Source organism: Delphinapterus leucas, chromosome 1 (genome assembly GCF_059928025.1).
Source record: "Delphinapterus leucas isolate spDelLeu-1000000601 "Yukka" chromosome 1, BTC_Dleu_Yukka2, whole genome shotgun sequence".
In the NCBI taxonomy this organism is placed as follows: Eukaryota; Metazoa; Chordata; class Mammalia; order Artiodactyla; family Monodontidae; genus Delphinapterus; species Delphinapterus leucas.
Window position 1 is genome coordinate 172,922,778 of NC_143129.1, and position 13,199 is coordinate 172,935,976.

A 13,199-nucleotide genomic window follows, 5' to 3' on the forward strand; every position below is an offset into this window, starting at 1 on the left:
TGTCCAACAACACCTCAAACACCTACTGTGTGCCAGGCGAGGGACACAGCGGAGATAAGGCAAGGTCTCCACTGTCTACCAAGGCCACGGGAAGGGATCAGCCAATGCTTATCAAGTTTCTCCTTGGTGCCAGGCCCAGGGCGCTGGGAGCAGGCAGTGTACTGGACAGACGTGGCTCCTGGTCTCTCGGAGCGCACTGCTTAGACGAGGGGATGAGCAAGGAAGCAATCACAAACCGGCTGGGGGAGGCTGGACCTCTGAGACTCACCAGAGTTTGGCCGATCCAGGGGTTAATAGAGTGGGAGGGCTGGGCTGGGCCTCAGAACGCGGGCCCCAGCAGGGCTGGCTGGAAATGACTCCCCCTCTCTTCCTCTTAGTCGTTAGGGAGAGCTTTTCCATCCTTTTCTGTTTCCCAGTGGGCTTACCCTCAACTAATGTACTTCCTGTCGTCATTTACAACCTAGTCTGAATGGGAGCCCAGTGATCCCTTTCCCAGGGACCGCCTCTGTGGCTATTTGGTGGCTCAGGGAGCAGTTAAAAACGTCATCATCCCAAAGAGAGAGTTTTCTGGGCCTCTGATGTCCAGCTGCTCTGTCCCCTGCTGTCTCTGTACTGTGCAGACCCCACATTCAGACGTGCTGAGCTCACCTGGCCTTACATCATGTAGCTCTTGCCCACCGAGAAGCAGGCAGCGCAGAAGAGGGAGGAAGGGAAAGCACACTTGTCTCTGCTGAGGGCCAGGCAATGCTGGGCACTACACCTGCCTTTTCTCCCTAACCTTCACAGCCGCCACGCGAGAGAGGTGGTCTCATTTGTATTTGACACAGGGGGAAACTGAGGCTCAGAGAGAGAAAGATGCCCGCCCAAGGTCACACAGCTGGTTATGGATGGAGCTGGGATTTGAACCTACAGCTTCTCATTCCTCGTCCAATGCTCCTTCTTCTACACCAGTGGCTTCCAACCCTAGGTCCCTGAGGGAGTAATAAAGGTCTGATTTAAAAGCTCAAAGAGAAATCACTCTCTCCCCATACACACAAAGGGCACTCAGGCAAACAAAACCAAGTGTTTTAGCTGGAATCAGAGCAACATGGGGAGGAAGCTTCACCCTCTCACCCCGTCAGAAGCTCTCTTGAGCAGTTTCAAATCTCTGCTTCAGAATGGGTAAATGACTAATTATTACTTAAGAAATGCAGCTTTTGGGAAAACCAGTTTTTTCAGAACATCAGGCCCATCAAAGTCAAGATGAAAGGGGTCTTGGTGGGGAAAGGGCTGTGACCGCTACATTTCACTGAGATTGTGGCCTGACCCCCTAGACCAGAAAAGCAGGACTCAGAGAGGTCAAGGCAACTGCCTGAGGTCTCACAGCTGGGCAGGAGTGGAGCTGAGGCCAGTGCTCTTTCTGCTTCACCAGACTGCCTAGTCTTGCGGGATGGCAGAACCCCAGAACCCAGCCTGGAAGGGGGCCCTGCGGGAGGTGGGAGTGGGGAGAGCGCCCAGGAGCACAGGTACCTTCTCATAGTACTGCAGCTCGTAATCCAGGATGACGCCATTGGGCTGGTCGGGCTGGGACCACGACAGGGTAATGCTGTCCACGGTGCGGCTCACCTGGTGCATGATGGACACGGCCGATGGAGCTGGAAGAGAGGTCAGAGGTCAGGGGTCAGGGGTGGGCATGAGAGGGTGCAGTTTCTGGCCCAGCCTCAAAGGTGCCCAGACAGAGAGCTGTGGGACCACAGAGGGGAAGGCGTCTGGCTTAGGCCACACAGCCAGCCTGGGGAGCCGACAGGGTGCAGGGCCACAGGTGCTGCTGTCATGGGGCACCTTCAGATTACAGACACCGACAGCTCCAGCCATCCCTGGGGAAGCTCAGCCACATCAAGTCAAGACAGATGCATTGGGCCCCTTCTCTGGTCCGGCCCCAAGTGGGTTGGACGAAATGTTAATTCATTCTCTCTTGGAGGTTACAGTCTACTGAAGCAGGGGACATACAGACCCTAGACATGGTGACGGGGCTCTGGGACAGGGAAGCAGAGACGGTGGGAGATTCATTCATTTCTTCAACAAATGTGCACTGAGTGCCTCCTATGTGCAGGGATACTGCAGTGAATAAAAAGGACTGCGAAAAATAAATATATAAAAATAAATCCATAGCCACCATGGAAGACAGTTTGGTGGTTCCTTAAAAAGTTAAACATAGAATTACCATATGATCCAGCCATTCCACCCCTAATCATATACCCCAAAGAACTGAAAACAGGTACTCAAGCAAATATCTGTGTATGAATATTTATAGCAGTACTATTCACAACAGCTAAAAGGTGGGAACAACCCAAATGTCTATCAACAGATGAATGGATAAACAAATTGTGGTATACATATATAACAGAATATTATTTAGGTATAAAAGAGAATGAAGTACTAATGAAGTACACTACAATGAGGATAAAGCTCAGATACATGTTAAGTGAAAGGCAGATGCAAACTGTATGGTCACATATTGTCTGGTCCCATTTATATGAAATATTCAGAATAGGTAAGGTGATAGAGACAGTAAGCAGATTGGTGGTTGCCAGGGGCTGGAGGAGGGAGCATGGGGAATGCTGGGCACGGGGTTTTCCTTGGGGTGATGAAAATGATTTGGCACTGGATAGAGGTGGTAATTGCCCAACACTGTGAATGTACTAAATGCCATGGAACTGTACACGTTAAAATGGTTAATTGCATGTTACGGAATTTCACCCATCCCTCCCAGCAGCGTTGCTAGTGCCCTCGTGGAGGGTGGTTAGATGTAGGAGACAAGATGTCAGAGGAGGGACTTCCCTGGTGGTGCAGTGGTTAAGAATCCACCTGCCAATGTAAGGGACACGGGTTCAAGCCCTGGTCTGGGAAGATCCCACGTGCTGAGGAGCAACTAAGCCCATGCGCCACAACTACCGAGCCTGCGCTCTAGAGCCTGTGAGCCACAGCTACTGAGCCCGCATGCCACAACTACTGAAGCCTGCGCGCCACAACTACTGAAGCCCGTGTGCCTAGAGCTCGTGCTGTGCGACAAGAGAAGCCACTGCAATGAGAAGCCTGCACACCGCGTCGAAGAGTAGCGCCCGCTCACCACAACTAGAGAAAGCCCGCGCGCGGCAGCGAAGACCCAACACAGCCAAAAATTAAAAAAAAAAAAAAAAATGTCAGGGGAGGTTGTGTTTAGTGCTAGAAGGACCCTTAGAAATAATTTAATCCCATCCCCTCATTTTACAGGTGTGGAAACTGAGGTCCAGAGGGGGTTGTGAGCTGCCCAAGGTCGCAGTGAGTTCAAGCTTGCTGCCCCTTCCTTGATTCCTTCTTTCACAGAGCACCCATGCCTGTGCTTTTTGCCTTCTTCTCAAATGAAACAGACCTGCACAAAGCACCTACAACGTACTGGCCATGGCCCTGGGCCCTTCACACGTGTGTGTCCTGAGCTGACTGTCAGTGAGGGGGCAGTATTAGCCCCACCGACAGGTGCAGACTCCGAAGCTCAGAGCAGCACAGGGCTTCCTGAGATGACACAGCCTGTCAGTGGGGGAGCTGGCATTGGAACCCAGGTCTGCCACTGTCCAGAGAAGGGTTTGTCCATGAGTCCTGACCCGGTCCTTCCCTACTGTGTGACTGGAGCAGAGCCCCCTTGCCTCTCTGGGCCTGAGGTTTTCATGGTCCCAGGAGGGGCTGAGGACTCACCAGGGTGAGAGGGGCACCTCCTGCAGTCTCTCCTGGCTCCTGGGCAGGTCCGTGACAAGCGGATGCCCTGTCTTGACCATCACGGTGATTCCTGAAGGAGGCTGAGGCTGACCCTTCTCCTCCCACCCAAATCCTGCTTTCTAGGGGCTCTGACCACACTGACATGAGCGTGGATCAGGGACCGGTAGGGGATCCTGGAGGGTTAGTGCTTAGAGATCCTCATCTGTCTCCTGCTCTGTCTCTGTTCCTTTGTCCCCAGCGTGGAGGGAGTTGTCTATTGGTCAGAAGACCCAGGCCCTGCTCTCTGTCCTGCTACTAATTGCCCAGGCAACCTTGGGCAAGTGACCCCCCTCTCTGGACCTGGTTCCTCCTCTGCACCATGGGCACAGCTGGAAGATCCCTGTGATCTTGCAGCTCAAATGTTCCCTGCCTGTCCCTCCTGGTTAGCCCTTGTCCTGGAGTTGGATCAGCCCAGGGGCCAGCGTGGGCCAAAAGGGTCTAGGCTTCCCTCCAGCACCCCAAGGAGCTGTGGAAAATTGGCCCAAGACACCCCAGATGGGATGGCAGCACCCAGAAGAAGGACTTGGACCCTGGCCTGGGTGTCCCTGAAGAGCCTCTGTTCTTTCTGCCACGCCCCCCCCACCGCCCCCCCAAGGGAGGGCTGCCTGTCCCTCAGTTTGGCTCCTTGCCCTGCCAGGGGCAGTGGGCCTCCTGGGAAGATCAGGGACCCGGCTCCCAGCAGTTTCCTCCTTAGTCAAACAAGGAGATTCTGTCTTCCTTGTTCCCTGCCACGGTATCAAGAAGGCCCAATCCAAAGGAGGGGCCCCACCAACCACTGCCTATTGAGCACCTACTAACACTGGGCTATGTCCTCAATACACATGCACCCATTTAATCCTCGCAACAACCTGTGAAGCAGACCTCCTTCAGCCCATTTTGCAGATAGGGAAACTGAGAATCACAGTAAAGGGACTTGCCTGAAGCTACACAGATAGTAAGTGGCTGGACAAAGCAACATATTCTCATGCTTCATGAAGTCACTTGAAGAGCTTTCAGGGTTGTGTGTATGTGTATAATAATAACAAGGAAAAAGCCACTGACCTAACACTTACTGAGCTCTTATTCTGTGCCAAGCCCTGTTCCAGGTACTCAACACCTATTAACACAGGTGTAACACAGAATTCTCACAACTGCCCTATGAGCTGAGGGCTATTAACATCCCCAGTTTATAGATGGAGACACTGAGGCTTGGAGCTGTTCAGTGACCTGCTCAAGGCTCATGCGGCAAGGCAGTGGAGGGCTAGCCCTTGAACCTGGTGGCTCAGGCTCTTTACCAGCGCAGCCCTGGTTACCATGCGGTCAGCCCAGTTCCAAGTAAACGCTCACCGGAAATTAATGAGGAAATTGCTAGATCCCTGTGGAGGAGTGGTCAGAGCTCTCGGTGTCTTGGTTTCCTCATCTGTAAAGTGAGCCTAATGGTAACGTGCCTTGGGGGCTGTTGTGAGGACAGATGAATGAAAGCATTTCAGGTGCTCAGTGTGGTGCCTGGCACGTGGTCAGTGCTGTGAGTGTTCACGGGTATCACTAGGCACTGGCCACTGTGCACTGAGCAGCTGACCTGCATCATTTTGTTTGATCCTCTCAACAACAGTGTGGGATGGGGGTAAATAGCTGCAATTTGCAGAAGAGGAAACTGAGGCTCAGAGAGGTGTGGTGACTTCCCCAAGGTCACACAGCTAGTGAGGAGCTGAGCTATGCCTGAAGCTGAACTATCCTGCCCCAGCTCTTTTCCCTGTTGTCCCTCAGAGCTGGTCCTACTCTCTGTCCCCTCCCTCCTTGACCCTGTCTCCAGTCCCAGCCCCACCCCTCCCTCTGGCGCCACCATTGTGTAGAGCTTGTTCTCCTGGACTTCTGGCAGCCCTGGCTCCTCTGTGAGGCCCGGGCTGTCTGTCCCTCTCTCCAGCCTGTCGTAGTCAGCTCCCCGTTGAAAACAACAAAATTAGTCCCTTTTGGAGTTTCCCAGATCTGGGCTAATCTGGGGGATCCTGGCTGGGGGCTTACCCTTCCTGCTGGCCCAGGAAGCACCCCGCCCCCAGGCCTCCCCTAAGCTTCTCAGCCCCTCTCAGACAAAACACAGGGCAGTGTGACCATTCAGGGTGTGTGTGTATGTGTGTGTGTGCGCGTGCGCTCATGTGCACGCATTCACATGCACTGGAAAATCAGTGAGGATGCTTTAAACTCAGCCACTAGGGATTCGAGGAGGGATATGCCCTGACCCTGCCTCCAAGGGTCTGAGGATAATTCTGGTGTGAGGGGCTGGATGAGGTCATCTTCAGGGCTCCTTGGAATGCTGGGATCTCTCACTAAGGTGGGAGGGGTATGTATGTCGTGGGGGGCGTGTGCTGCCACCGCATGTCTGTGGAGCATCAGACATGCACTGAGCCCGTAGGGATAGGTGAGGAGTATTCTCATTAAGCCGCTACTACGCGCATTTACCTAGTGCTTCCTGCTGAGAACTGTAGAATGCTTAGCTAAGGAAATTCCAATCCAGCCCCCAGAAGGGCAGTCTAGGTTAGTGGCTGGGAGCCCAGAGGTGGAGTCAGAGAGACCTGCATGCAACTCCTTACTCCTCCACTCCCCAATACTGTGACCTTGACCAAGTTCTCTTAACCTCTCTGAGCCTCAGTTTCTATACCTGTCCAATGGGGACCCTTACCTGGCAAGGACGCTGTGAGGATGAAAGGAGAAATGCAGGCAAAGGTTTAAGTGTGATGCCCAGCACCATCAGGAGGGAGATATTATTAAGAATATTTCAATAGAGTAGAATGCTACCCAGGGCTGGGGGTTGGAGGAAATAAGATGTTGGTCAAAGGGTAAAAACTCCCAGCTATAAGGTGAATAAGTTCTGGGGACCTATTTACAGCAGGGTGACTATAATTAACAATACTGTATTATATACTGGAAAGTTAAGAGAGTAGATCTTAAATATTATCAACACACACACACACACACACACACACACACGCAGGTAATTATGTGAAGGGATGGAGGTGTTAACTAACCTTACTAAGGCAATCATTTTGCAATATACATGTGTATCAAAACATCACAGTGTACTCCTTAAACTTGCATATGATCTATGTCAATAATATCTCAAGAAAGCTGGAAAAATATTTCAATTCAGAGTCACTGTGATGTTGGCACGATGCTGGGTGCTGGGGCTCAAGAGAGGAACCTTGCAGGGTCTCTGCCTTCCAGGGGGCACAGTCTAATGGAGAAGGCATATTTGTTTCAGCCCAATGAGTGCCTGCTCCAGGCTGGGCACCATACTAGGCAGTGGAGAAACCATGAGACTTGGACTTGGTGTGGAGCTCCTGGACCCAAGCCTCCGTTTTGGAACTCGGCCAAGGTGATCCTTTCCCAAGCAGGGGTGAAGCTGCTCCTTCCACATCTCTCCCTGCAATTTCACCTCCCAATAATGGAGGTGAAAGTGGTAGCATGTGTCCCTAGAGATTACTGGACTTTTCCGACTTGAGTGGAAGTAAGGAGATAACCGGGAGACCTTGTTAAAATTCGTATTACTGGGCCCCTCCTCCCGCCCCCAGAGATTCTGGTTCAGCTGGTCTGGGATGGGGTCTGAGAAGTTGTAGTTCTAACAATCTCCCAGGTGATACTGATGCTGCTGGCCTGTGGCCCCTATTTTGAGGAGTAGTGGATTCAGGGCCAGAGAAGGGAAGTAACTTGTCCAAGGTCACAGAGCAGGTAGAGGTGGGCCTGGGACTAGAGCCTAGATCAGCTGAGTCCTGGTCTAGTATATTTTCTACCCACCATGCTGCTTCTCCCAGCCCAGCTTCTGCCCGAGACTGCCCCTCTCATCTGCCCAGGCTAGAGTATTCCTCCGGGGCCCACGAACTCAGAGTCTTGACACAGTGGTACAAGTAGTTTCAGGAGAGGCACAGGGATGGGGCTGCCAAGGCAGGTGGGGGCCAGACCTCCAGGCCGAGGAGCTGCTTTGTCGCAAAGGCACTGGGGAGCCACAGAAGGACTGCGGTAGGGGTGGCAACCTGTTCCTTAACTAAAACGCAAGCTTGTCATCTGGACAACCTCTGGATGCCCCATGATGCCTTAAAAAATAAAAAAGAGAAGGCCCCACAGCTAACACCTAACAATTCCTTGTTCGCTCTACACCAGGCACTTTTCCAAATGCTTTACGTCAATTAACTCATTTAACATTCACAGCAACCCTGAGAGGCTGGTATTACGGTTATACTCATTTTATAGGTGAGGAAACGGAGGCACTGAAGTATGAGGTAACTTGCCCAAAGTTACCAAGCAGTGGAGCTGGGATTTGAACCCAGGCCCACCAAAGTCCAGCATCTCCTCTCTCCTCCATTGTCTGCGGCCGATGCAGGCTGACCACAGAGGTCTTGAAACCAGTGGACCTCAGAGGGCTGCTGCAAAGCTAACTCGGTCCGGCTCTGGCTGACTCCCCTCACCCACCACCCACCCGGCTGCCCTGGCTCTGGGCGCTCAGCTGTTGGTGGAGGCAGGTCCCCCACAGCCATGGGGGTCTGGGCTCGGCGGGCTTAGCTGGCAGGCTTGGGTTACAGGCAGCTAACCCAGGCTCTGATCCCATAAGCCCCGTAACCCTGGGTGTGGCAAGGAGGAGGCATTTGCTGGGAAGATGATCAAGGCGGGCCAGTGAGGGCCAAGCAGGGCTGGCCTTTCTCCTGGAATCCAGGGGGATTAACGGCAGAGAAAAGGGAACAGCTGGATGTTCTCCCATCCCTCCTGCTGCCCACCGCCCACCCTGAGGTGTCGGGTTTCCCTGTAAGTTGGTCTTTAGGGAATTCTGGTATTTTCAATTACCAGCCGGGGCACACTGGCAGGGGGATGGGATCAGTGGCATCCCGTGACCCCTGCCAGGAGATGGAGCCCCAGGGAGCAAGCACAAAAGAGGCTTGTGGTCCAGAGGTTAGGGGAGGCTGGCCAGGCAGGGCCTGCTCGGAGGCGGGAGCAGGTGGTCAGGGGCCCTGCTGCCCCCAGCGAGCCCTCGGGGAGCTTCCAATCTCTTCACCAGCTGAGACCTGGGGAAGTAGCCTTCCCTCTGTGTGCCTCGTTCCCCCTCAGGGCATGGATCCCTACTGAGTCCATGGAGTTGCCCTAATTCCTGTCTTCTGACATCCTTTACACGTAAGAAAAAGAAATCTCCATTTGGTCTAAGCGACTATGGTAGGCTGGTTGTATTACTCGCCTCTCTGTCTCTATACCCTTTGCCCTGTAATTTGTATAATCAGCCTCTGACCCTGGCTCTGGGCTTGGCCGTGTGACGTGCTCCGGCCAATAGAATATAAGCAAGTACGATATAAGCAGAGGCTTGGAAAAGCCCTCGCATGTATCTGCCAGCCGTCTAGGTGCCCCGCCATGGCCACGAGAACACGCCCAGGCCGACCTGCTGGAGGATGAGATACATGGAGCGGAGCTGTTGCCCCAGTTGTCCCCACCAGGGCCATTCCTGACCAGCCCACCGCACTCAGCCCCAAACATGCAATAGATCCCTGACAAAATCCAAAGAGAAGAGCTGCTGAGCAACCCAGAGTAGCTGGAGCGCAAACATATGAATGCTCCCCGCCAAGACCCATCCAACCAGGAGACTCACGAGCTAGATAAGTGCTTCTTGCTTTTACGCCATTGCTTTTGCGGTTGATTGTTAAACAGCATTACTGTGGCAGCGGCTATCTGTTATTTTTCTTCCTGTTACAGGCAAGCTGAACCAATCTTAGATGATAGTCTAGGCGGGCAGTGCCTTCCCTGCAGAACGCTTGGGAGGATGAAAGAGGACGACGCATTTAGAGCCCTCAGCCCAGGGAGGGACGCGCCCTCCCCCTCTCTCTTCCTTTCCCCAGGCATGGGCCTCACTGGGGGCCCTCTTGTCCTATCTCTCTCTGATCCTCTCCACCCCCACGGAGAGAAGTAGGTGAGTACATGATCATGCCAGTTCTAGAGACCAGCCACTGTGTGCCCGCTCCACAGGAGGGCAAAAGGATCAGAGGAGAACATGGCTGGCAGAAAGGGCTTTGGAAAGTCGAAAAATTTTCCATGAGAAAGCCATGTGGAGTGGTGTCACAGACAGAGACTCTGACACCTGGAGAGGGTGTTAGAGACCAGCTCCGCCAAGGGCCTGCTGTAGGATCTTGGGCAGCCACTTAGGCACCTCTCTGGGCCTCAGTTTTGCTCTCTATAAAAGGAGGTGTTTGCACTGGATGAATGCTGATGTACTCTGACTTACGCGTGCATGTGATAGGCAGAATAACGGCCCCCAAAGATGTCACGACCTAATCCTGGAATCTGTGAATACGTTATCTTACATGGCAAAAGAGACTTTGCAGATCTGATTAAGGTTATGGCCCTTGAGATGGGAGATTATCCCGGATTATCCAGGTAGATCCACTCCAATCACTTGAGATCTTAAAAGAGGAGAATCTTTCCCAGATGAGAGTCAGACGAGAGAGCGGGAGCGGGAGGGGGACTCGACGCCCTGTTGTTGCTTCTGAGATGCAGGGGGGCCTCGTGCAAGGACCGGAGAGACGCCCCTGGGAGCTAGGGGACCTCCCAGCTGACAGCTGGCAAGGAATCGGAGACCTCAATCCTAAAAACACATGGAGTTGAATTCTGCAAACACCCCAGTGAGCGAGGAAACAGGTCATCCCTTAGAGCCACCAGCAGGGAACACAGCCCTGCTGACACTTGATTTTAGCCTGATGAGATCCAGACTAGACTTGCGACCCACGGAACTGTAAGATGAGAACTGCGTGTCATTGTAAGTTGCTAAGTTTGTGGCATTTTGTTGTACTAGCAATAGGAAACTAACATATCTTCTGATTTCATTTTTAAGTCTAGCAGCCGTCTATTGTGCCCGGTGCTTTGTCCACATTATTACTAACTTGGCAACCATCTTGCAAAGCTGGGATGATGGAAACATGCCCATTTTGAAGGTGAGGGCTCTAAGGCTCAGAGAAGTAAGGTTCCCTAGACAGCCTGATCACATAGCTTGGAAAGGGGCGTGCTGAATGAGGGCGGAGTTTGTCAAGTTCAGCACTGATGACTTTTTTTCCCCACAGGACCCCCTAGGACAGGATGACGGGGGATCTTCCTAACTGGTCAGTCATTTGCTCAGCCAGGCTGTGGTGTGGCAGGTCTAGGTACACAGCTTGCCCTGCCTGTGCAGAAGGCTTGGATCCAGCCAACACTGGGCCCTGGGTATGCAGTGATGTAATTATTCAGGCTCTGCCAGTGACTTACCTGGTGGGCAAGTCATTTAACTCTTAACACCTTGCTTTCCTTACCTGTAAGATAGGAGAATAACAGAACCCACTGAGGTTGGGGAGGTTCATCATTCAGGACTTGGTATCTGGCAAAAATAGTAAACCACTTGCCAAATGTGTGCTATTGTATGATCCGAGTGAATACAGGACGATCTCTGCTTTTTGAGTGCCTGCCATCCCAGGCAGCCTGTGAGGTACCTTGAGAACATGAGCTCAAAGCCTCACAGCATCCCGCAAAGAGGGGGTGGTAATGCCCATAAGGAGGATGCGATCGGACGCAGGCTAAGTGACTTGTCTGGGGCTAAGTGCCGGTGAGCAGCTAGGCTTGATTCAAAGCCAGGTTTCTTTGCCTGATTCCAAAGCCCAGACCCTTCCCTCCACCCCTGGGACCAGGCAGAGGTGCAGCTCTTCAGGGCTTGCTTGGGGTGAGAGTGTGTCCGCTGCAGTCCTGGAGGGAGGCCCGGAGTACTGGGGCCAGCCCCTAGCACAAGCCCCACGTTGCTGAAATGCTGCCTGCACCTAGGTCTGCATGGCTGCCTCCGCCTTGTCATTCGGATCTCAGCTCACATACCACCTCCTCAGAGAGGCTCTCCTCTGATCCTCTGATGCTGCCGAGGCTCGCCCTCCCCCTCCCGTCCATCTCTATGTTGTCTTGTTTGTTTGTGTCGGGGACCGTGGACTCTGCACAGCCAGACTGAACCCTGCGTCTGCCCCTTCCCAGCTGAGTGAGCCCGGGCATGTGCTTGACCTCTCCCAATCCTGTTTCCTTAGCAGCCCAGCCTGGCCTCCTGTCTCTGGGGGGCCCTGAGAGGACTCGTGAACACGGACGGAAACGCATTCTGGAGTGGCGGAGTATAGTTCGAAGGCAGCGTGACGGCTTTATGAAGTCAGACGACAGCTCTGGCCCTGGTGAATGCCAAGGGAGAGCGAACAAGGCCCAGTCACTTGCCCAAAAGAAATACTTTTTCCTTATAAGGCCATGAGCTAGATATTTATATATTGAATTTTAGGGTCCGATTAAAACCGAGGACTGAATACATTTGTCTGGAAATCAAGTCCTCAGTCTTGTTTTCCAGCCTCATCGTACTTCTCCACACCCCACCTCACTCCATGCTTCTCTGGACCCCTCGGCAACTGCTCACCAAGCATACATGGTGGTGTGCCCCTGTCTAGGCTCCAGGAGAACCACAGTGAGGGAAAGGAGACTCACTGTGAACCAATCCGTGGTGATGGTGGGGAGACAGGAATGAAATGATCAAAGACGTGAAGCTAAAATCTCAGCCACGGGAACTTGAGGGCCATGGTGCTGGGGGCATGTGACCAGGTCAGGAAGGTCAATGAAGATGACCTAGGTCAAAAGGAAGGGGGAGGGCTTCCCTGGTGGCGCAGTGGTTGAGAGTCCGCCTGCCGATGCAGGGGACGCGGGTTCGTGCCCCGGTCCGGGAGGATCCCACATGCCGCGGAGCGGCTAGGCCCGCGAGCCATGGCCGCTGAGCCTGCGCGTCCGGAGCCTGTGCTCCGCAACGGGAGAGGCCACAGCAGTGAGAGGCCTGCGTACCGCAAAAAAAAAAAAAAAAAAAAAAAAGGAAGGGGGAAAGGGGTAAAGCATTCCAAGCAGTGGGAACAGCATTTGCAAAAACCCTGTGGCAGAGAAGCTTGGTGCCTTGGAGGAAGAGAAAAGAGAACTCTCCCTCCAGTCTGCCTTTTGTACTTCCCTCTCCTAGGATACCTTCTTCTCCGCATGATTCATCTCTGCTTATTAGAAGCTTCTCTATTCTTCAGAGCTAAGCTCAAATGCCTCCTCTTCAGGAAGTCTTCCATGGCATGCTTCTCCCATTCCCCAGGAGGAAATGATTTCTCCTGCCTGTGATCTCCCTCACCTCCCAGACCCCTCCTTGGGTCCTCATTTATGCCATCTAATATGTAAACTCTGTACATGTCTTATCTTCCCAACCAGGGCATAAATCTCAATGGCAGGAACTGTCTGTTCTACAGTGTAGACTTGGAGTTTCATGGTCCTGGGTTTAAATCCTAGTTGAGCCCACTTAGTAGCAGGACTTCGCCTAAATGACTCCACTTCTCTGGGCCTCTGTTTCCTCCTCTGGCAAAGGGGGATAGCGCGGTGAGGGTGTGTGTGGCTGCACAGCCCCCAGCTGGGCTCTG

General features: G+C 53.0%; 1 protein-coding gene across 1 annotated transcript in view; it reads right to left on the reverse strand.

Annotated features, from left to right (window-relative positions):
• EPHB2 (EPH receptor B2) overlaps positions 1-13,199 on the reverse strand; it is an 86,610-nt gene that overhangs the window by 24,333 nt on the left and 49,078 nt on the right. The window contains exon 5 of the mRNA XM_089915511.1: positions 1,510-1,634. Coding sequence (XP_089771637.1) covers positions 1,510-1,634 — 125 coding nt within the window. The remainder of the gene's footprint in view (positions 1-1,509; positions 1,635-13,199) is intronic.